The sequence below is a fragment of the Osmia bicornis genome, chromosome 16, assembly GCF_907164935.1.
Source record: "Osmia bicornis bicornis chromosome 16, iOsmBic2.1, whole genome shotgun sequence".
Lineage (NCBI taxonomy): Eukaryota > Metazoa > Arthropoda > Insecta > Hymenoptera > Megachilidae > Osmia > Osmia bicornis.
In genome coordinates this window covers 2,264,686-2,289,379 of record NC_060231.1, presented here as the reverse complement: position 1 = coordinate 2,289,379, position 24,694 = coordinate 2,264,686, and the positions used below count along the sequence as shown (strand labels likewise).

Genomic DNA, 24,694 nt, shown 5'->3' with positions numbered 1-24,694 from the left:
AAAAATCTTCTGTTTCGCTAATTTCACCGTCCACTGTTGGATGACACGAGTAGTGCGATTAATATTGCAATGTCTTTTTTTAAACTTACCTAAGCAAACAGCAGAGGAGTATTCCTTCAGATATATAACATTTTTGTTTCTTTGAAAATTTTCCTCTGCCTGGCAGTTAAAAATTATCAATCGAAAATATAATACAATTGCTAAATTGTTAACCAATGTCGAAGGTTCAACAAGGTTCAATGGAATGTCCAAAGCAGAATTCTTTTCAAATAAGGGTCTCAAAGATTCAACTTCCTTGCTCAGACATTCGTTTAATACCTCAAACCGATTTAACTGATTTTTCGAAAAAATATTGCAATTCCATATTCGTCTGATCGATAAATCGTCCAAAGAAGTTCGTTCATAAAAATCTAACAAAAGATTTTTAAGAAATCCCATTGCATTCGCGATGGGAGGTTGATCAAAAAGATCTTGGAGATCAATGTTCTTTGAACTGTTCCTGAAAATATAATATTAATTACATAAAAATTTAAAAAATAGAATTATTTAAATATATATATATATATATATTAAATAATTTAATTAAACTAAATTTTATGAATAAAAATGAATCAATTTTACTTGAACTTTTCCACTGCAGATTGCAGAAGAAATCCCTGCTGTCTAACTACCGCCAATCCTGCGTTTCTTCTAAGATCACAGATTCTCAGTGTCAAAGCGTCTAAATCATAAGAAACCGATACTTGTTCCGCACGATTCTCCGACAATATTTCATCGATCTTTCTCAAAGCTTCCTTTTTCGATCTCGAATCGAATGTTCCACAGATTTCACGGTAAGAATTCCTTAACGAATCCTCGAAAGGAAGTCCTTTGGCTACCTGTTGACTAGTAAATGAAGCAACTTGCACCATCTCGTTCAACTTGTACTGCTTATCGTACAAACTTTCATGAATTTTCACGATTAATTTTTGATGTTCCAATTTCCTCATGCCATAATTATTTAATAAAGATGCTACGTCCACTGGATTGCAAGGGAGAACATGCTGCGGAGTTGGTATACTTATTTCAACACCCCTGTTTCGCATAGCCCTGAAACATTAATAAATCACTTTTCTAATTTTCTTCATTCTTCTTTCAGAGTTTATCCTAGGGAATATGATTATTAACACCTTACCGACCGATAGCGGTTGAACGCCGTACACACTTCTTACCGACCGACTTCTTACCGACCGACTTCTTACCGACCGACTTCTTACCGACTGACTTCTTACCGACCGACTTCTTACCGGCTCTATTTCGGCGAAGGGTAAGATTTAAAAAATGATATAAGAATATGGGAGCTTGCAGTACAATTTAACAATTGTAATTCAATAATAAACAACAAATTATTGGTTGCAGAGGCAACTAATTAGTAGGCTCCCAATTGATAAGTGTTGGGGACTAAAAAGCGATTAATAGGCTACCGGTCGATAAGCGTCGGGCATGAAAGTCCGATTACATAATTGGCTACCGGTCGGTAAATTATTAAAATGAAATAATTGTAAGTAAATAAATATTAATTGTTTCGTTCTGAAAGATAAAATCAATAATCCGCATTACTAGTTACCACGTGAATTAATACTTTATGCTCGAGCAATTTACGTACGTAACGGTGCATGTTCCTGAATAATTACGGCTATCCTATCGAGAATAGTAATGTATTCGTTTTATCGTGGGAACTTCTGTGGAAGTGTAAACAGTACAATTGAATTTCTCTTTCTCTATTTTTAAAGGTTTTTTTTTACTAGGTCTGGAATCTTTTACGGTTTTGTATAACATTTTCTTTCCAGTGAAACACGCCTGGTAAGATCCTACTTGTAGAAGATAATTAGGTGACCTGTTTCTTGGTCGGAACCACCTTGTACTTTCATTACCTGGATATCTCCCCATAACGTGGGTCCATAATGAGGAACAGTCGGAAATTTCTGTGTGCCTTCACGGTGAATACATTTCCATTCTCATCGACGCCCTTCTCGCCGATCGTTAGAGCTCCGTTTGGTTCCAGTAGTCCATTTAATCGATCCAAAATTGCTGGACTGCAAAGATTCACATGGTCCAGTAAGAGCCACGTGCCATTCTGCAGACACTGCAAACCATAACATATTGTCATTTTTATTTCCTCCTCTCTAAGGAAGATGGTGCGTAGAGGATATTTCATGGAACAGCATATTAAATATTATATATCTTCCTTTTTATGTATTATAAGATACTTTTACGACGAGTACGAGGAAATCTAACAGTTACTATAACAATATTATTAACCTCGTTCTCCAGTCTGTTGTAATAAACGAGAAAAAATTCCAGTAATTTTCTAAAATAATTCCAACGACGTCGAACGAAAGGAAAAATGAAAAAGAAGTAATTACCTTCACCAGCACGCTGTTAACCCATTCGAATTTTCCACCAGCGTTCAAGCATTTGTCCTTTTCCACGGCGATCGATAGATCGGTCAGTTTTTTCTCGATTTCCTGCACTTCCAATTCGCAGAATGTCCCGAATGCTTTCATGGCTGACACCAGTTTCGATAATTCCACGGTTTTACGGAGGAACAGCTTCGTCTCCGTCGACATGGTTGTTTCCATTCTCTTCTCGTCGCCTGGAATCGAATAAAATATACGCGAAGCGATCAGGGAATAGAATAACAAAGGGTGAAAGTTACAAATCGATGTCCCTTGTAAATTGATGTCTTTTAGATAAAGAAAAACACGTAGAGGATGTGTGCGGGTGTCGCGTGTTCGATAAACGCTAATAAATGATTCAGTGAACAAAGCTTGTGGATATTGGGAAAATTTTATTCTCTTCAATTTATTATCTGTTTCATTTTAATTTATAGAAACTCGAGTGAATAAGAAAATTTTACCTATAGACAGGTGTCGAACATTGTCCAAAAGACTATGGTAATAGGCGACTAGATCCAAATGCTCTTTCATTAGATTATTTCGCAAGATTCCAATCAACAGTGTTTCAGTGCGATCCAGCAATTCCTCAAAGTGTCGGTCGTAATCCGTCTGAAATAAAAAGAATCGAGGTTGGTCCCTTAGTTTTTTCTGTCTTACATTTTCTACACATTTCATCTGTATTTTTTATTGCTTCGTATTGAAAAATGAAATATAAGTTATTCGAACACCCGGTACGTTACGCTATGCAATAAGGATGTCAGCAATGTCGTGTTTGTTATGTGGAAAGAAAACTTCTGGTAAAAATGGAGGCCGAAAAATCCATACCTTTGAGGATAGGGGGTCGACGAAGGCACATCAATCACTTTTATTCAACCTTCCAAGGATAATCCTTTCGGATCAGGATAAGAAACTACTCACTTCCCCTTTTACTTTCTTATACCTTCTGAAGGGGTCACACCACTTTAACCCTTTCATGCTCGAATTCTTCTGTGTAAACAAGTTTCTAAATTTTACTTGTATAGGAGCTTTTGGGATCGCTGATTACGAATCAGAAATCGGATTTTCAAAATTCAAGATGGCGGATTCAATATGGCGGACTAAAAAATAAAAAACATCGCTAATGCTGTGAAATTTTGAATATGATGGTTTTTGGGGTCGTAGAAAAAGAATCTGGAATAGGATTTTAAAAATTCAAGATGGCTGATTCAATATGGCGGAATCAATATGGCAGATTCAATATGGCGGACTAAAAAATAAAAAACATCGCTAATGCTGTGAAATTTTGAATATGATGGTTTTTGGGGTCGTAGAAAAAGAATCTGGAATAGGATTTTAAAAATTCAAGATGGCTGATTCAATATGGCGGAATCAATATGGCAGATTCAATATGGCGGACTAAATAAAAAACATCGCTAATGCTGTGAAATTTTGAATATAAGGGTTTTTGGGGTCGCTGATTACGAATCTAGAATCAGATTTTCAAAATTCAAGATGGCGGATTCAATATGGCGGACTAAAGAATAAAAAACATCGCTAATGCTGTGAAATTTTGAATATACGGGTTTTTGGGGTCGCTGATTACGAATCTGTAATCAAATTTTCAAAATTCAAGATGGCGGACTAAAGAATCAAAAACATCGCTAATGCTGTGAAATTTTGAATATAAGGGTTTTTGGGATCACTGATTACAAATCTAGGATCAGATTTTCAAAATTCAAGATGGCGGATTCAATATGGCGGACTAAAGAATAAAAAACGTCGCTAATGCTGTGAAATTTAGAATATAAGAGTTTTTGGAGTCGTTGATTACGAATCTAGGATCAGATTTTCAAAATTCAAGATGGCGGACTAAATAAAAAATATCGCTAATGCTGTGAAATTTTGAATATAAGGGTTTTTGGGGTCACTGATTACGAATCTGTAATCAAATTTTCAAAATTCAAGATGGCGGATTCACAACGATAGCAATATTTTCAATTCCTGGTCAGCCATATTGGAATTGCCATATTGAATTTCGAAAATCTGATTCCAGATTTGTAATCAGCGACCCCAAAAATCCTTTTATTCAAAATTTCACAGTATTAGCGATATTTTCTACTCTACATATACTCTTGTACATAAAATAAAGTTAATATGCTCCGAATTATATCATGTTTGATCTCATTTTAATCAGAAGAATATGGCCAATATGTTTAAAAATCCGTAGGTAAAAAAAATTAATATCACAAAAGTTACAGTGCTTTATTATAAACTACCAAACTCTAATCAAAGAAGCCGCGTCGCATATCGCGTGACTGAATCGAACGAACAGTACCACAGCCGACTTTAGTACTAGCCGTGCTGAAGTAAAAATGGCAACACCGCGGGAGTCCGGTCTGAATATATTAACATCTAACCCTACTCTATCTGCCTCCCGGACTCCCAGACTCCCAGCCAATCAACGTCGTCGGACTCTCGGCTACTCTCTGGACTTCACATAACCTCTTTGGTTTCGTTCCAATAATTTCGCTTGTTTTAAGGTTTTTATTCACTTATATACACGTTTATCAATTCTTAAATGTTTCAATTTGATCCAAAGATGGTTTCATTTTGCTTCATACCTAAATTTTCTTGAAACCACTATAAATATTTCAAATATCATGCTTCACAACACCAAACTACTTCGAGAGTACACAAAATTTATATCACATTTATAACAATTTTATACTACCACATCACTTCTACTTGCCATAGTTGCAACGTTTATGTATTGTTTATACATAATTAATACAAAATAGCGTATATTACTACAGCTTTTAATTAAAAAAGACGGTAATTACAATTCCGAGCACAGGACTCTGTTTTTTTGAAAATAGGACTCCCGATTGTCACGTGAGCGGTGTTGCCACGTTGTTCAGCATGGCTAGTACTAGAGTCGGCTGTGACAGAACATATGCGTCTGGTGAGAAATACATAGGCGTAGGACGAAACGGACAACTAGAGATTTTACTGTATGTGTCATCGTGCAGCGAAGAATTGAACTTAAAAAGTTTCGATGTATTTACCTCGTAAATTTTTGTGCAAAAATAACTAATTTTTCTGGTTCAAAATGCTGTAACTTCTTAAGGGAAACGGATTAACGAGTTCCTGTTGGCGAGGTAGAACCACTTGAAATAATAGGTTATGTTCTTTCTAGATTTACATACGTTCAACAGCTTGAGGCGAAGTTTGACTAAACTTTAATTATTCAAACGAATTAAACGTCGAACTAGGAAACTGGACCGAAAAGTTAAATACTGAGAAATGCAGCAGGAAACCACATTGTTCGTTTCGGACGACAGAAAAACAGAACGGTGTTTTGTGGCTTTTTCGTTTGGTCGCTGAAACAGTTTTCGACGCGACGGAAAACATAAACATTCCTTTATAGAATAAACATTTATTTCTGGAAAATTGTCAAACGAATCCGATTGAATTTCCATGAGATTTTTCTATTATAGCTCAAGGTCCGCCACTTCCGCTTTTCAACGTCGAGATAGCAAGCAAGCTGTTTACTTTGTCTCGCGATGCGTGATTTCTGATTCATAGCTCGATCCCGAGGGATTCGGCATCGTTCAAACTTTCCTGGAAAACGGGGAAATTCCTTCGAAAGCAATTTTCCTAAAATCTCCGACGTTTCGCCCATTGACCACTGCCAAAAAAGGTCTCGCTAAAAACGCTCGGGGAATAATAAATCAGATACGTTTCCTCCCTTAAACCCAAAAGATCCTTCTAATAAATACCGAAGACATTTCAATTAGTAATTGAAACTTCGTTTAATTAAATAGAAAAATAGAAAAAAATAGAACACGAAATCTAACGATAATTTACCAAAATGGCTTTTGCTTGATTAAAGTTCGCGCAGCGATACGATGAAGAAATCAGATTGAACCGGATATCGGTCGACCGGATGAGAGCTAATACGATGGTTCTTCGAGGAAATGCGATGGTTGTTGAAGGGTTTCCGTGGGGAAGAATGGATGATAAGCCAGAACGAAGGTCTGAAAGGTAATTTGGACCGGTGACACCAGACTGGGATGATGTATCCGAATGACGTAAGAAGTTTTAGGGGGTTGTTCGAAAAGCATCGGACGAGGGTGGACACGTTTTACCATTTTCGGAAGCAAACAAACTACCATCGAGATAAGCTTCGCGAAAATTTAGGACAGTCATCCGATACAAAGCGTTTTCCATCATTTTTTTTTTCCATGAAAATATTGATAATTTACCATGTTTTGATCAGTTCAGAAATAATAAGGATACACGGGGATACTTTACCCCTTTCAATTCATCATTTCGCGCCGGCCCGGTAAGATTGAAAGCACCCTCGCCCTCGTTAAATCTTTAAAAACCAACTGAATACACTGACAGCGAAATAAAAATAAAGAATTTCCCATTAAAAACGAACCAAGAGGACAGGGTTAATGTTATTCCTATTGAAACAAGTGAATACCTCCTCGTTAACGCCTACGAAATTCACCTTCAAGTGCGACGGTTTCCTTAATTATTTTGCAACGATCCTTTGTCGCTCGCGTTATAACGTTTTTCTTTAAGCTCTATTATTAAAAAATACTTGCATGAATATCAGCCATGAGAAATCCATTTATAACGAATCGTATCAACGGGCTTGTTCAATCGCTCGTTAAACGATCAATGTGTCACCGTAATATCGAACTTAATAGCTTTATTCAGTGCGAAAATATACCACCGGTTATTTTATCACCTTTTAGATAGCAACATTACCTTTCGGAATTTTTGTCTTCCGGTAAAAAGTCAAAGTGGTGAATGTGAAAAATGGAGACACTTTACAGAGTCATTACCATCGATCCATTCTCAATAGAATATTTCATGGATTACACGAAAAAACTTTAGAAAGAGTGTATTACATTTTTTTTTCTTTAAATACGATAGTCATTTTTCTTTTCAATCATTTTATCGAAGAGGTTATCGAGTACAATTAAACGAAGGATAAGAATTAAGTGATCGATCTTCTAAAACAAATTAGAGGAGAATGTTATCTCTTTCAGCTATAGATAAAAGGGATGCGGTGTCCGCAGTGCCGTAGAAAATCAATCGTAGAAAAGGGAAAGAGCAGGAAAAAAGAAACACTAACTGAGTGAACAGAGAAAGTCATTAACATTAGAACTACCAAACCAGTCGAAATGGCTTATTTTGAACTATAAATTTTATCGAGGTATTTTTATTGAAATGTACAAGAATCCGGCACTATCCTGCTGCCCTCCCCAAGAAGCGTGGGGTGTCTTTTCAAGACTTCCCCCATGTAAAAAAAAGTTAGGTTAGGTTAGGCTTAAATTTAAGAATGCGGCATTATCCTGCTGCCCACCACAAAGGGTGACGTGGTGTCTTTTGAAGATTCCCCCCACATAAAAAAGGATAGGTTAGGTTATGTTAGGTTGACGGCGCCGTTAACCGAGGAGGGCGGAGCGGTGGGCCCTGACAGTTCTGCCCACCGTCCCCAAATGGATGAGGGGGGAGCTTCGGCTCCTCCCCCAGCGAAGATGTGGTGGGGGGATAGGACGGGGAGAGGGGCAAGCCCCCCATCGCAGATAGGCGGTTCAAAGATGGAGCCGTCGGGCCGCAGATGGCCAGGGCTGGGGTCCCGGTCCCACTGCAAGCGGCCCGAGGCGTGGCCGTTGTCGGACGTGGCCCCCGGCGTCGGCGGAGTTGGCAGGCGGGGGAGGATCAGAGCTTAGACCCTCCCCCGAGGCGGGGCGCTAACGCGCCAAGGGTGGGGGGATCCCAGAGTGTTCGTCAGAGGTCCCAGGGCCCTCCCTACAGCCCAGTGCAGGCCACCGTGAGGGTTTTAGCGGGTAAAAATCCCACACTACCTCCGGCCCCTCTCCAGGGGGTTGGAGGTTTCTTGTTGAAGATTTTCCCACGTAAAAAAAAGGTTATGTTAGGTTAGGTGAATTAATGGCATGAAATGACATGGAAAACTATGTCGAAACGATATACAATATATTTATGGTTTTGCGACTCCCGCTAAAAGGAACTACATTCCTCTTTTGAACTTAAGAATAAGTGTGCATCAAAGGTCGGTATTTCTAGCATTAATAAACAAAATTCATTACACATCTTTGTAAGTTCCAGTAATAACAGATAAGTGTTTCCAAACATGCATTATCGCGTGGATCAGAGCAATATGTTTTCGATACATCAGTTATATCTACGGACAAGAAAGAAAAAAAGAAAACAAGTAGTATTCTTTGTATTCTAGCATGTTTCTTCAGGAATTATATAAGCCAATTTATTTGAACGATCCACTTTACTCGGCACAATGGAAGAAAAAAAAGGTAATTTTCTGGAAGATTAACAAACGCGTGAGAGAAAACTTGTGAGATATTAAATGGTGTAGCCGGATTAACAATCCGATGCCGCAGTGAAAAAAAAAATAAATGAAATCTCGTTTTCCAGCAGAGCGGTTGGGAATTAATTAATTTTCACTTCGCAGAAAATCAAGTTTTCAAGTGTTCATTTCCTTGCTGGTTCGTCCCTTTTATTCTTTTTACAATTTTACGCGACAAACAGATTTCCTCTTCTTTTTTCTAAAGCAATGCTAATTGCATGGAATTATTTTGTACACGGAGTTACTTCGATCAAAGTCTTTCGAAAGGTTTCAATTCGGATCGAACAGCGAAACAGTTCAATGGATCTGCTTACAAATCAGCAAGGTTTTTCTCGAAGCTCGTGTTCTTAGCATTACTTTTGCTGTTTGCCGAATCGATACCGTGGAAAATATATTGACACTTCCGTTATCGCAATGTGCAATTCGCTAGAAAGTTTGGTCCACTTTAGTTAAGTCTTTATTTACTCCCACGTATTGACTACGCCGCAATATTTCTACTTTCAGATGGTAAACAATCTGTTCTGCACAATGAGAATGAATAACGGTGTTCGTCTACGGTGAAATTTAACGAGACGTTATAATTAAAAATTGTAATTAAAAATGAATCATTGGGAGTGGGAGCTCCGGAGTCACTAAGGGGATTACTGACAGAAGTACCAATATCGATATGCTACACTGGCGGAGCGTGTAAAGTAATTGTCTACAAATTCAAAGGACCCGAGTTCAAATCCCTGCGAGTATTTGCATATTTTCAATTTTTGTACTGTGCACCGATGACAAGAAGTCTCGCGGGACGGCACTGGGGGGGTGGGGGTATTACGCACACATCGACTGACCTCCCAGGTTTACACGAGTCTAAATAGTAGATGTGACCGCTTCGACCAATCATACGTCAGGACCGAAAGTACGCGTGAGGTGAGGTGGGGCGCGACCAATCAGATTGCGTTATTCTCATGGGACTTTTTGTGGTCGGTGGACAGTACATCATTATAAAAGTTACCAGAAAATTTCTATTGTTTACTAGGAAATTGGATTCGAAACGAGAGTTTTTTTCTAGACGAATATCCGAGAGTTTCCTACGCCAATGTTACGGAAGTATCCGGCTAGCTAGGATACTTCCTTCTAGCTGCTAGCAGGTAGGTTGCTTTCAAAGTTTTCCACTGTTCCGGAGGTACAGGTTCGCTTGAAAGTAAAAGTCGCCCGAGAAACTGTCAAGAGTGTTTCTGAATGAATAGTTGAGAATTGCTGCTACGCCAATATCGGAGAAGCATCCGACCATTGACGAACAGAGTTTCGAGAAGTGGTGGTTGTTTCGAAGTTTCTTCAAAATAGTAAAGTATAGATCCACCTGATGATGAGAGTAAAAGCCATGTGTGAAAACTGTCGCTGACAGTTTTATTATTCAAATAATATTGTCACCTTTTGCTCTTCCGCTTGGTAGCTCTAAAATTTTACCTCCTACTTATTTTTGTACGGAAATTTCAATTTGTTCATTGTATTTTATTACAAATAAATGAAGCATGAAAGAATGCTGTTTTTTCAAAAAAAAAATCGATGCTGATAAAATTCGAATATGAACATATCGATATTTTGATGCTGATTTATGTTTTTGGGATCGCTGATTACAAATCTCAAATTAGATTTTCAAAATTCAAGATGGCGAATTCAATATGGCGGACCAAAAGAAATAGAAAATATCGCTAATGCTGTGAAACATTAAATATATGGGTTTTTGGGATCGCTGATTACAAATCTAGAATCAGATTTTCAAAATTCAAGATGGCGGATTCAATATGGTGAACCAAAAAAATAGAAAATATCGCTAATGCTGTGAAATTTTGAATATGAGGGTTTTTGGGATCGCTGATTAAGAATCTGGAATCAGACTTTCAAAATTCAAAATGGCGGATTCAATATGGCGAACCAAAAAAATACGAAATATCGTTAATGCTGTGAAATTTTGGATATAAGGGTTTTTGGGATCGCTGATTACAAATCTAGGATCAGATTTTCAAAATTCAAGATGGCAGATCTAATATGGCTGGTCAAGAATTGAAAATATTGCTATCGTTGTGAAATTCTATATTAGCAGGTTTCTCGGTTTGCTGATCACGAATTCAAAATCTAATTTCCAATACTAAATATAGTAGATCCAATACATCGAATCAAAAATTAAGAAGTAGGAACATCTTTGTCGTATAAATATATTTTGTCTTGTGTTTTCATTGTCATTTACTGCAAATCATAGATTCAATTTTCACATTTTTATGAAAGTTTAAGATGAAGAACTAAAATCTTGAAAATATATTTTTTTTACAAATGTAGTCATTTAGAGAGAGAGGAGGAGGGGGGTCGTCACCCCATCAACCCCTATATTCAAAATTCCAAAGCATTAGCAATATTTTCAATCATTAGTCTGCCATCTTCAATTTTGAAAATCTGATTTCAGATTCGCAATCATCTACCCCAGAACCCCTTATACAATTAAAATTAACGAACTTGTTTACTCAGAAAAATTCGCGCAAACTCGGTACATCCTGTACATAGTTGCACATTGATCAAAATTTTAATATGAAAATGCATCGTGGATGCTTCCTGAGCGTTCTCCTCTTACAAAGAACCGGAAATCGTCGTGCAATCAACTTTATCCATCTGGCGCAGTTATTCTGCCAAGTCTGTTATTTCCGTGAACGAAGATACTTTCATTCGGTGAATTAGAATCAGAAATAGAAAAAACGTGAATTTCGAGGGAGGAGTATTCATCTGAAAGTGGATGTCTGAAAAATTAACGTTCAGGCACGTAAGGAATGGAGGAGCGCAAAGGGTATTTTTCACGGGAACCGGCATCTGGAGCGTCTTATTATTGGATCCGTGGAAGGGTCAATGCTCACCGATCGAACAAGGTTAATTAATAACGAAAGATAACCGAAGAACTGCCCGGGAAGATGTTAAAAATATTCCAAGGATATAGCAGATTGTTGCATACGAAAGTATGACACGATTCAACGACGGAAAAATATCTGGAAATAACCTTTTGCTCTCTGAAAAAGGCACAGCGTATCAAATGAAAGCATAAGGTCCGAGGAAAATGGCAAGTTCGGAAAAACGCGTACCTCGTCCGACGACCCGGAGCAATTGTAAGGGCAATGGCTTCTGAAAAAATGAAAGAAGAAACCCACCACCGTAAATCATAATCAACGGGAGGGGTAGCATTGCGGATAATCCAAGGCGTCAGAATTTATCCCGTAGGGATGATAGCGGGTAAGGGTTCGAGTGGCACTTGACGAACCACCACCATCACCCGCCGCCACCGTCCTTCTTCAACATCCTCGCGAAACAACACCGGGAACACGCTCGAAATACGCGCGCGCGTCGATTTTCGGGTTGGTAGGGAGGGTGTACAGTTGGTATCAGGGCTCCTCCATCCACTCAGTACTCTCTCGCATCTCGTGCCGAGAGGAATCGAAAGGTTCGAATTCGTGAAATTCAACCTTTTTCATTCGAATTCTTCCCAACCTTACCGGGATAGTCGCGTTAGGGAAGGAATCGTAGCAATAAGTGGCTGGGCGGACGGTGGATGGTGGTGGTGGATGGTGGTGATTGTTTTCATTTTAACTATGGTGAATTTTCACGGAGACACACCCCCGAAGAAGACGTGACATATCGGGGATGAAAGGACGACCGATTATTAGGTTGGATGGATTTAAGTCCCGCAGGAAGGGCGCGTTTTTTAGGGAGGATTGGGTGAGCATCCTGTTTACCGGAGGTAGTTGATCTTCGTCCAACGGGAAGACAGTATCTGGGTTAATGCTTCGTTATTTCGTTTTCCACGTCGCTCAATTAATTGGACCAATAAAATCTTTCATCCCCCCCTGCGTGGCCCCCTCGGAGAGCCGCGTAACTGCGTGTTATCGCGGACGTTATCACTGGCGGATGTTATTGCCGCCTCATATGGGAAGATATGGGCAGCTATATTTTTCCTTCTTTTTCTATTTTTTAATATTAATCCTTGAAAGACTGATTTTTTTATCCGGGATGTTGGGGAGTTGGATCCTTAACTTATACTGTTAATTTTATCAAACTAATCACTTTGCTTTAAAAATGATTAGAACAGAAAACAGCATTGGCAGAAAACAGCGCAGGATTATCGTTTATTTCAACTTACATTAAGAATATTCACGAAAGCTTTATACAGTTATTTTCAGCACACTTTACGCTTTAAAACGGTGTGCCATAAGTGGCTCTTTGTAATCCTTTTATGTCACGAAATTGTGTTAGAATTCGGGGAGGATCCCAAATCAGCTAACTCATTAGCACTCTATTATTTATTGCAACAAATCATTTTGTAATAAACATATTTGTGAATCATTGACATAGTGATTTTCAGGAGACTTTAAACTTTCATTTGATATACCATAAATGGTATTTTGCGATACTTTTATGTCATGAACTCGCGTTAGATTTTTCGCGTTTGAAAACCTGTCATTTTCAAAGCATCAATCAAATTTTTCTGAATAATCGATCGATTTTTATTTGTTTCACGATTATTATGTTCAACTAAACGAAGGAAAATTTAAAAGAGGAAAGGGAAAAGTAAAAGATTCGCGCAATTCAACTGTTTATTCTTATATTGGATTGGATTGCGATGCAGCTTACGTTTAATTTAACCAAATTACACTTGGGATAGTGGTTGTTGGAGCAGAAGCGAGTAAGATTCTAGCCTGGAATCTCAGAAGAGTTGCTTGACCGAGGGAGAATTTCAAGTGGAATCAAAACAACGGAGGACATTTGCAATATCCTTCGAACAACCAGCTAATCCTCTTTTCCTCTTAAAATTTTCTCCCTTGTATCGCGAGGATTTCGTTCTCTTAGTAACGAGAGGAAAAGCAACAAAAGTGGTGCAGAACTGGGGAAACTTTTAAGCTTATTTGGGAAAAATCACCTTTACCTCGAGAATTTGTAATTAAACTTTGGAATTAAGATATTATCTATGTAGAAAAGGAAAAAAAATCGATATTTCAATGCACATTTTTTCTGTACGGGTGAACACGTTTTTAATTTCCTATTCCAAACGGAGACGAAAAAAAAATCCCGGATAAAGTTTGAAATAGAGTCAGGAAGAAGTTAAGGTTCTTATTCAACGAAGAAATACGAGCAAAAGAATCTGCCATTGTAAAGATTAAGATGAAAGATGGAAAGCTGCTATAGTTTTCGCTGTCTCGAAGAAACTTCTCCCCTGACGACCTCTTTTTCAAAGGGTCACACCAGAAGTCCAGGATCAAATTTTTAATCGTTTACTGTCAGAAGATTACCGATATGGTTTTCGTACATTTCGTACGTGTCGCGAGGAATCTCGTTTATACCAAACGAAACGTCGAAGTCGGGTTATAAGATAACTCGTTTTAATGTTTGTTTGCGTATCGACGACTCGAGAAATTAGAAATAGATTTTTTAATAGAAGGCAACGATCTTTTAATATAAGGCAACGATTTTTTAATAGAAGGCATAGATCTTTTAATAGAAGGCCTAGATTTTTGAATATAAGGCAATGAGTTTTTAATAGAAGACAACGATTTTTTAATAGAAGGCATAGACTTTTTAGTAAAAGCCATAGATGTTTTAATAGAAGGGATAGATTTTTGAATAGAAGGTATAGATTTTTGAATAGAAGGTATAGATTTTTTAGTAGAAGGCATAGATCCTTTAAGAGAAGGCATAGATTCTTTAATAGAAGGCATAAATTTTGTAGTAGAAGGCGTAGATTTTTTAATAGAAGGTGTGGAGTTTTTAGTAGAAGGCATAGATCTTTTAATAGAAGGCATAGATTTTTGAATAGAAGGCCTAGATTTTTTAATAGAAGGCATCGATTCTTTGATAGAAGGTGTAGATTCTTTAATAGAAGGCAACGATTTTATAATATAAGTCAACGATTTTTTAATAGAAGGTAACGATCTATTAATAGAAGACATAGATTTTTTAATAAAAGGCAATGATTTTTTAATAAAAAGTAACGATCTATTAAAGAAGACATAGATTTTTTAATAGAAGGCAGAATAGAAGGAAACGAAAGCTTGCATATTCTTACAAGTAATTAGCGAATGAAATTTATATCGAAATTCCGAAAAATTAGAGGACAATCTTTCAGTATTCTGTGTCGAACATGCATCGTACCTTATAAAGTGTTTCATCGTTGTACAACATTTTATTTGAAAGTTCGCGTTTCAATTCGCGGGGAACTAATTTTTTAATTATTTTACTAAATAGACGCTAATTTAAAAAAAAATGCAAAATCTCTCATAGAAATAAAGAAAATGAAAGTCAAGATGAATTATCGTTTGACGATTTATCAGATACACCAAATAACACTTTAGATGAAAATTAACTTAATGACAACAGTAACATTCTCGAATTAAATGATGTTATTAAAAAAAAGAAAAAAGAATTTATAATTTTTAAAATATAAGGTCGACCAGAGCGTCGTACGCAATGTGTTAACCCTTTTCTTTCCTTCGAAGATATAACAGGTAACTAATTTTCGATTCTCTCTGATTGAGAAAAGTGTGTCATAGCGAAAGAACCTTTGAAACAATTTTCCACCCTCGCCACCAATTGAATTGAGAGTGCACTCCGAACTAATTAACCTTCAAATCGAGCTTAAGAGAGCGCACATGCGTCTGTCATAATTAATCCTTAATTAATTAATAGCCTGCTTTCGAAACGGTCTGGCACTCTCTGTTTTCGATACTTGGCTGTATTACAAGAAATTTACTCTGTGTGTGATAAATTTACGTTAAACAATAACACGTATTTCCATCGAAAATTGTTTACTTTGATTAACGTTTAATTAGTTTATAATTAATAATACAGGTAACCGATACTTTAATATGGAACATAACGATAACAAGTGTGATAATTACTGTGCAAGGTATTATAACAGATAATAACGAGCATCAAATTATTATTTACACCTGGTCGCTGAATTTCATTAAGCTTAATTTCATTAAGTGGCCTGTTTATAACCGTTCGGTGGACCAACGTGTAATTGTTCCTCGTAATTAGTTTTCAAATTTCTCCATAAACGGGATTATAGGTTTATAAAGATTCTTCCTGGTATAGAGATTAACAATGTTCCTAATTTTCTTAAAATTTTCTTTCTTTCCTTCTTCCTAAAGATAATAACTTAAATTATTGATCAAATGGATTTCCAAACATCTATAATTAGTCACTACATTTTGATTAAATAAAAAGTATAACGATGGAAATTATTTGATCAATTTCGTGAGTCACTGTATATATTTCTAAAATTAAAAGATTGTTATTTGAAAAAAGAAATGGCAAATTGTTCCTCGTAATTAGTTTTCAAATTTCTCCATAAACAGGATTATAGGTTTATTAAGATTCTCCCTGGTATAGATATTAACAATGTTCCTAATTTTCTTAAAATTTTCTTTCTTTCCTTCTTCCTAAAGATAGTAATTTAAATTATTGATCAAATGGATTTCCAAACATCTACATTTTGATTAAATAAAAAGTAAAACGTTGGAAATTATTTGATCAATTTCGTGGTTCACTGTATATATTTCTAAAATTAAAAGACTTTTTTTGAAAAAGAAAAATGGCAAATCATTTAGTGTTTCTTCGTAGCATTGGAGAAACTTGAAACCGAGCGATTGAAACAACTAGGAGCAAGAAATTTTTAACCAATTTCAAAAACGAAGCAGCTTCAAAGGAGAAAAAGTTGGCGATAAAAATAAATTGATAAAAGGAAGTCTATGTATCAGCGTGGAAACGTGGAAATTAGGACGGCAAACAGCGACAATAATTCAATAGAGGCGGGTGCTGCAATATTTAAATGACCCAGAGACAACTCTCGCTGCCCGAAAAGGGGTAAAATAAAGGCGGAACGACAACAAATTTACGTGCGAAGCTTCCGTACCTTCCTTCGGCAGACCTGTGTCACGTCGATGCTCCGAATTACCGTTAATTAATAAACGAAGTTACGCCTTTTAGAATTAACGCTGGTACGTGGTGCGAATACCTGTCTGTTCCATCTATCTTGTTAAGCAAGGAAAAATCTTTTGATACACCTACGTTAATACAGATTATTATTTTTCTGATCAGAATGTACTTTCTTGCAAAAATTGAGAAATTATTGTTTTTAACCCTTTGGGGGGCACAGGGTCGGTTTTAGCAATACTGGCGCCCTGGGCAAGATTATCGTGGCGCCCATTCAGGGGTTCAAAATTTTTAAGAAAAAAAGACAAGGTAATAATATGAAACGATGAATATGTAGTTAGATTGTAAAAATAGGGGGCACCGTGCTGCGACGGCCCTGAAAGGGCACATTTTTCTTTCGAACAAGACGATTCTGACGTCAGAAGTGCAGAATTCAATTTCTGGAAAATTCAAACATTTTTTTTGAGATAATGAAAAGTTCTGAAAAAATATATGTTCAGAGCTGTAGGACTTTTCGTTCAAGAATAACCGAATTTATTCTGAAAAAAAAAAATAAAATTAATTATCCATGAATATTTTATAATTTGGAAGTTCGAGAGCCTAAAAAGTAGAAAGAGTTGAAAAAATCTGCAAATTTCGAATTAAAGAAAAAACTAAAAACAAAAAACTGGTACAGATACATACCAGTATTCTTCAAAGGGTTAAACGCTGGAAGATGTTAGTCATACCTGTCGCCAGTAAAGTCATTAGCGATTGATAATAATTACTTCTGCTGATTAAAAAATTTTATTTACACTTTGCCGAGTTTCTTAACGACCCGATATTTACAAAAGTATAAAAATTGAAACTTGACCCATTTTATGAACTCCCTCAAAGAAAGGAAAAATAAAAAAATCACTGACCTCGTTCTACACTTTTATTTACTCTTTTTGATTTTCGTTAAAAGCTTCCTGCACAACTGGTTATCTATCTTTCGGTAGTTCGCCGATTTTTCCGCTTCAATTTCTTTGCTTTGTTTAACAAATCGACTGTCAGTCAATTTTGAAAGACAGAATAAGATTTTCATCGTTATCGAGATATAGCATTCCTGGTGTTTGTTCAAATGGATTTCATGACAGGAAGATGCAACGTGTAGCATATCGATTTAAAGCCCAGAAATTCACGAATATTACAGCATGAAGAATTCATGAATACTTTCAATATAAGAAGAAAACACCATGCATTTTCTTTAAAAAAAGAAAAAAAAAAGGAAAAAAAGAGCTGTGTAATTCTGTAAACTGCGTTTTAGTAATTTCGTTTGAAGCGAGCCACGGTGTGAGCAATTGATTGCCACTTTCGAAACGGAAGTATTTACAACAGGTGGCCGTGCTGTGGAGTGTTCATTTCGATACAAGCTTCGGAATGTGCTTTTAACAAATGAATTCTACGTCGGTATAGTTCAAAAGCTTTTGCATTGTTCGATAAACGAAGTGAAAAGAAAAGTGTCTATTTTAATCTGTAAATACCTACACTGGTGGAATTTATTCTGGACACTTTGAATAAAAATATTCTTTATTTCATATTTGTGCAGAAAATGTATATTCTGCTATGCTAAATTGATACCGTAATATTTTTATTGTAATCTGTAATGTTTATACTTAATATTTTCACACGATTTGGTTTGTAAATGTTTGAAAATTTTAATTAAAAAAAATCTAAACTGTTTTTGCGCCTGGCAACACGAAACGTCGCATGATGTGAAATAGCCAATCACAGGATGAAATTAATTTTTTTCTACCTCCTGATGCGTTGAAATTGTAATTTTTATTATATATTAAAATTTTTTATATAAACGACGCCCTAAAATTAGAAAACAATGATTAGAATATAAAATATAAATGATTATATATTAAATAATTTGAATAAATGCGAAATTTAAGTAAAAATTAAAAGTGTCCAGAATTAATTCCACTAGCGTATGCATCGAAATTGAATCGACAGAATTGAATGGAACTCGGTGAAATAACTTGATATACTTTTAACCCTTTGAAGGACTTTTTGTTTTTAGTTTTTTCTTTAATTCGGAATTAATTTGTGACTACTTCTTAGCAGGGCCGGCCCTGAGATTTCGGGGGTCCGAGGCGAGCTCCGAAAAAGGGCCCCTTCACATATATGTATGACATAAAAAAAAGTACCTCAAATAAAAATTATAAAATTAACATTAAAATTTAGTATAATCAAGTAAACTCTTCTTGCATCCTTAGACGCAAAATCGTCTTATGGGGGCCCTAGATCTTGGGGGGCCCTAGTCTGCCCAGGCCCAGAGTCAGCCCTAGACCTTGGGGGGCCCTAGTCTGCCCAGGCCCAGAGTCAGCCCTGGGCCTTGGGGGGCCCTAGTCTGCATAGGGCCAGGGCCGACTCTGGATCTTGGGGGGGCCCTAGGCGGCTGCCTAGTTTGCCTAGACCCAGGGTCGGCTCTGGACCTTGAGGGGCCCTAGGCGGTCGCCTGTTCTGCCTAGGGCCAGGGCCGGCTCTGGATCTTGGGGGGCCCTAGGCGGCTGCCTAGTCTGCCTAGACCCAGGGTCGGCCCTGCTTGTTAGACTCTTAGGGTTCCAAGTTATATAATTTTCATAAAAAGCTTGTAAATAATTAAAAGACAAAAAACTCGTTTTTTTTTCTTAAAATAAATTCTGTTGTTCTTGAACTTATAGCTCTGAAAATTTTGGTGCACATATTCTGTACCCAGTACTATAACATATATTTTTTTCAGAATTTTTCGAGAAAAATTTTTGAATTTCGCAATTCTGACGTCAGAATCGTAATCAGCAGTCCCCAAAAATCCTCAGATAAACTTTGATTTCAATAATTTATTCGGAAGAAAAAAGTGCCCCTCAAAGGGTTAAACACCCGTTTGCGACAACCCAGGCGAAAGAAAGTTTAACTTCTTGCTGACACTCGAAGGTGTCATCAATAAGAGGAACTGCTATCTTCCACTGTCCACTGTCTCGGAAAGTTTCTGGCTATGCAGAAAAGACTTTTCAACACTCCTCGCAATGTTCTTCACTTTCCTTCAAGAATAATTCAACCAGTTGGAAATTTTATTTTAAACGCTTTCTTAAATGACCGAAGGCACGATTTTAATTCTGTGAAATTTTTCCAAAGAAAATTTAACAAGGCCAAAGATAGAGGAGAAACGAGGACTAGCGTAAAATTCTACGAACAAGCTTACCAAGACTTGAAAAATCAAATTTACCAGAGTAAAAACAGTGCGCTGGTAATTTGGAACGAGGCTGAACGAACCGTGCGAAAAAATAATTAACGCCATGGGTACAGCCTCGTTTCTCAAACCCGAGATCTTTTGGAATTAACGGGGAAAAAGAAGCTTTGCTAATTTACTTGCCAGAGAGACACACAGTCAGCTGTTGGATCGTATACAGGTTGATTCAAAAAATAATCAACCAAAAGAAGAATCTTTATCTCTGGAGGAAAGCAAGAGAACAAATAGTATTTTTATAGATCCTGTAGAACCTGCCTATACACCACTTTAATTACTTTTTCGTGAACAAATAAATCGTTCGTGCTCACTTTTAAACTCCTCTCAATCCAGCGCATTGGAAACGAAGATTATTTTTCTTACTACTTTGGGGGAATGATTAGGAGTGAATTGAGGAAAACTTGGGAACTGCTCGTTCCCACGGAAGATAAACGATGGCTCTTCGTTATTATTTGATATTTTATAGGATCCGTAAAAGCTGAAACTGAAGTTTCCTTCGTTTTCTTCGATTGTTCCCTCGAGGCTGGAAGCTCTCTTTTGGCTAGGAATTTGCTGAAACGAGCAGAAATTCACTCCCGATCAGCTTAGATAGCGAAGAGCACCTGTCTCTTCAGATTTTCAAGGTAATCGATAAATAATTTGTCAAGTGTTTTCTATACAGAGGAAAGTTGAAAGTTCATCCGTCATTCTAATAATTAAATTATCCAATATTTCTAGATAAAAATTCGACCCTGTTAATCGTTTCATTGATTCCATTAACGCGTCGTCGCACCTTTATTCGAATCAAATAATTCGGCCAATATCATTGTGTCGTTTGGATAAGCCCGTCATTATCGACCTCGTTAATCGATTAACGCTCGATTGGATACTCTTCAATTGGAAAGCATCTACCCTTTGTTTGAACACGTGTACTATCTTCTGTTCAATATGCACGGAATGTCTCACCCTAGTGAATTTCAAATATGCATTATGCGTTCGATATATTAAATTTTCAGCTCGGTCTTCGCTTCTTTTTTATTTCACTAAACTTTACTTTGGGCTACGCGAAATTATTATTTTTTTTTTTATGCACTTAAAATATATTCGAGGAAAATTTTAATTGCAAATTTGTTACTAGAGAGTGAATACTTTTTAAGACATCCTGTACAGGAAGGCCAGTGGCCAAAATCTATCGTCGTTTGTTTTGCAGCTCGGAATCGCTGCATCATTCGCAAAAAGGGATCTGTTCTTGGCAATGCTACGTGTAATCTCGCATATATTTCTCGTTTATATCGTACATCCAGTTCACGTCCACTATTAACCCTCCGTAACCCAAATCCCGTACATTTGTTAACGAAGAAAAGAATGGGAATATTGATAACGATGTATCAATTATAAAATAAACCTTGCCTTAACCCTTTCATGCGCGAATTTCTTTGTGTGAACAAGTTTTTTAATTTTACTTCTATAATAAGTTTTTGGGGTAAGTGATTACGAATTTGGAACCAGATTGTCAAAATTCAAGATGGCGGATTCAATATGGCGGACTAACAAATAGAAAACATCGCTAATGATGTGAAATTTTTGATATAGGGGTTTTTGGGTTAGGTGATTACGAATCTGAAATCAGATTTTCAAAATTCAAGATGGCGGATTCAATATGGCGGACTAAAAAATTGAAAATATCGCTAATGTTGTGAAATTTTGAATATTGGGGATTTTGGGGTAGGTGATTGCGAATTTGGAACCAGATTGTCAAAATTCAAGATGGCGGATTCAATATGGCGGACTAAAAAATTGAAAATATCGCTAATGTTGTGAAATTTTGAATATAGGGGATTTTGGGGCAGGTGATTGCGAATTTGGAACTAAATTGTCAAAACTCAAGATGGCGGATTCAATATGGCGGACTAAAAAATAGAAAACCTCGCTAATGCTGTGAAATTTTGAATATAAGAATTTATGGAATCGCTGATTACGAATTTGGAACCAGATTGAAAAAATTCAAGATGGCGGATTCAATATGGCGGACCAAAAAATAGAAAACATCGCTAGTGCTGTGAAATTTTGAATATAAGAATTTATGGAATTGCTGATTACGCATCTGGAATTAGATTGTCAAAATTCAAGATGGCGGACTAAAAAATAGAAAATATCGCTAATGCTGTGAAATTTTGAATATGGGAGTTTATGGGGTCGCTGATTACGAATCTAAAATCAGATTTTCAAAATTCAAAATGGCGGATTCACAGCGATGGCAATATTTTCAATTCCTGATCAGCCATATTGGATCTGCTACATTGAATTTTGAAAATCTGTTTCCAGAATTGTTTCCGTACAAAAATAACCAGGGAGCGAAATTTTAGAGTCAAAAGGTGACACATATATGTTGGTTGCACATAACGTTAGGTTCTAATGGCTGTTTGAAATGTTCCATCAATATTCGTAACGCATAATGGCCAGTTTGCTCACGATCGCATAGTATAGACCAACTTTGTTCGACGAGTCTTCCATTAAACTGGCAGAATTTTTCAAACGATGAAGATGTTAACGGTTAGCGGGCAGGTCGGTGGTTCTCTCATTCATAACGGGAACATCTAAATCTAAACGAAAATAGCCGTGGCAACGGGGAGAGTTTCATGCCCGGGGCGATAGCCATCCCCTCGTGACCCCTCCCTCCTCCTGGGAAAAGGCCACACTTCCAACGACCACCACCGGTACATCCGTGGATTTATTTCCGCATAGCACCGACAATTTTCACTGAAATCGGTCAATTTGTCAGAGAGAAAGCCCAAGCAATATCCAACTCTTTTATCCGCCAATTTGGATAGATCGTTAATTGGAAATTGCAATGCTCTTCTTTTTATTATTACTATGTATCGTTAGCTTTTTACCAGCAAAACCAAATACCCTAGATTTATTATTCAATCGTTCGATCATGTAATCATAGGTGCGAAAGTGTCGAGGATAATTGAAATTCATAAGCGGCTGGAAATGGGAAAAATAAAGAGGTGGAAACTGCAAGAGTTTACGACGCGTGGAAGTGAAAAGAAGGAAGGTGAATCGATTATATCCTTTTGAAGGATCCTGAAAGGATCTTAAGAGTGGCTGGATATCGGATCCCTTTGGAAAAGTACTACACAGAAATTCGCGACGGCCTCTTTGCAGCCCAATTTCCTCGATCCTTTGAGGGAAAGGAAAAAAAAAAGCCATCGACAAAATTTTTCTTGTCTTCCCTTTAGCACAAAGTGAAATTTTTTTTTCTAGAAAAAGAAATCCTGGCAGACTGTTTAACTTCCCGTTTGAAAATATCTTCGTGGCAATTTATATCCTTGTTCCATTCGAATATTCTTACTAAATTTGTCGAAACGTAATTTTTCTTCCCTTTGAAATTTCTGCGAAATTTCTAGCTCTTCCGATGCATCAAATTCCGATAACTTTCGAAACTTTCCAAGCGATATAGAAGAATCGAGGTTCGTTTCGTTTTCTTGTCTCCTTCGTCGTGAAAGTTTCCGGAGTTGCGATTAAATATTTGATTTACTCGTCCATTTATATCTGATACTTCTGCAAACGCTACTCTGATCAATAATAACTTCGTACGATATAACGCTATTTATTTTTTTCCTCCGAATTGCAATAAGATGTACAACATTCTGTTTAGAAATACAAAGTTTCAACAGAATACTTGGAGCCTTTTTAAAGCGTTTCCAGCATGGGGCAATTTTTTTCTTCTTTTTGCATCAGATTTCGATTTAGATTCGATGCACGAAGCATCGTAGATAAGAAAGTCAGTTTCGCGTGGAAAATGGCGAAATTACATCTAAAATCGTTCGGAGGGCTTGGAATTTGAAAATTAACCGGAATAAGTTTTCCAGTGGCCCCACCTGAGAACTCAGGTTCGATATATAACCTAAATTGACTACCAGAAATCGATTAAAATTGGTTCCAGAGCTGGATGTCTTACCGTTTTTGAGACATCGTGGTACAATTTTGTACTATTTGTATAGTTTCCGAATGGCCCTAGCATAATTGAGAACTCAGGTTTGGTATATAACCTAAATTGACTACCAGAAACCGATTAAAGTTTCAGAGTTTGGGACTACGTATGCGCTTTTCGATACTGGGCATGTGCTATTCGATACTGCGCGAGCGCTATTCGACTCTGCGCATGCGCTATTCGACACTGCGCGTGCGCTATTAGATACTGCGCATACACAGAACCTAACCTAATCTAATCTAACCTTACCACGATATCTCGAAAACGGTAAGACATCCAGCTCTGAAAGCAACTTTAATCGGTTTCTCAATTTTCTGAGTTCTCAATTTTGGTGCGGCCATTCGGAAACACAGCCATTAACCGTGACAACTAGGGCAGGGAACTGTTTAAAATTCCAAAAACTGAACTTTCGACTATGCCAGAGCGAGTACCATTTTAAGCATCCGCTTTAATTTCCCACGGAAGTCATTGCTGTCCCTTTTCTTCTTCGTTCGTATGACAAAAAATTCTCCTTGAAACTCACCAAACCACGACCGTCGAAAATTTCTTCGTTTTTACAGCTCGGTCACCGGAGTTGATATTTTTTTTTTTCTTGCTGTACCTTTGAAAGAATCGCACAACCCTTTGCTAAGCAAACGCTCGGCTTACCCCGTCTACTGCTCTGAATAAAAGGTAAACGGTTGTGGTCG

At 37.1% G+C, this 24,694-nt stretch overlaps 2 protein-coding genes across 3 annotated transcripts in view; one reads left to right on the top strand and one right to left on the bottom strand.

Moving 5' to 3' along the window:
- The window catches only part of LOC114879500 (midasin), a 66,045-nt gene that overhangs the window by 8,498 nt on the left and 32,853 nt on the right, over positions 1–24,694 (bottom strand). For both annotated transcript variants that reach the window (XM_029194474.2, XM_029194475.2), the window contains 5 exons: positions 2,900–3,047; positions 2,406–2,635; positions 1,914–2,125; positions 622–1,089; positions 90–499 (listed from right to left, as the gene is read on the bottom strand). In XM_029194474.2, the coding sequence (XP_029050307.2) occupies positions 90–499; positions 622–1,089; positions 1,914–2,125; positions 2,406–2,635; positions 2,900–3,047 (1,468 nt within the window). The remainder of the gene's footprint in view (positions 1–89; positions 500–621; positions 1,090–1,913; positions 2,126–2,405; positions 2,636–2,899; positions 3,048–24,694) is intronic.
- LOC114879501 overlaps positions 12,324–24,694 on the top strand; it is a 32,689-nt gene continuing 20,318 nt past the window's right edge. Inside the window, exon 1 of the mRNA XM_029194476.2 lies at positions 12,324–12,564. The gene's annotated coding sequence lies outside the window, so the exon portion shown is untranslated. The remainder of the gene's footprint in view (positions 12,565–24,694) is intronic.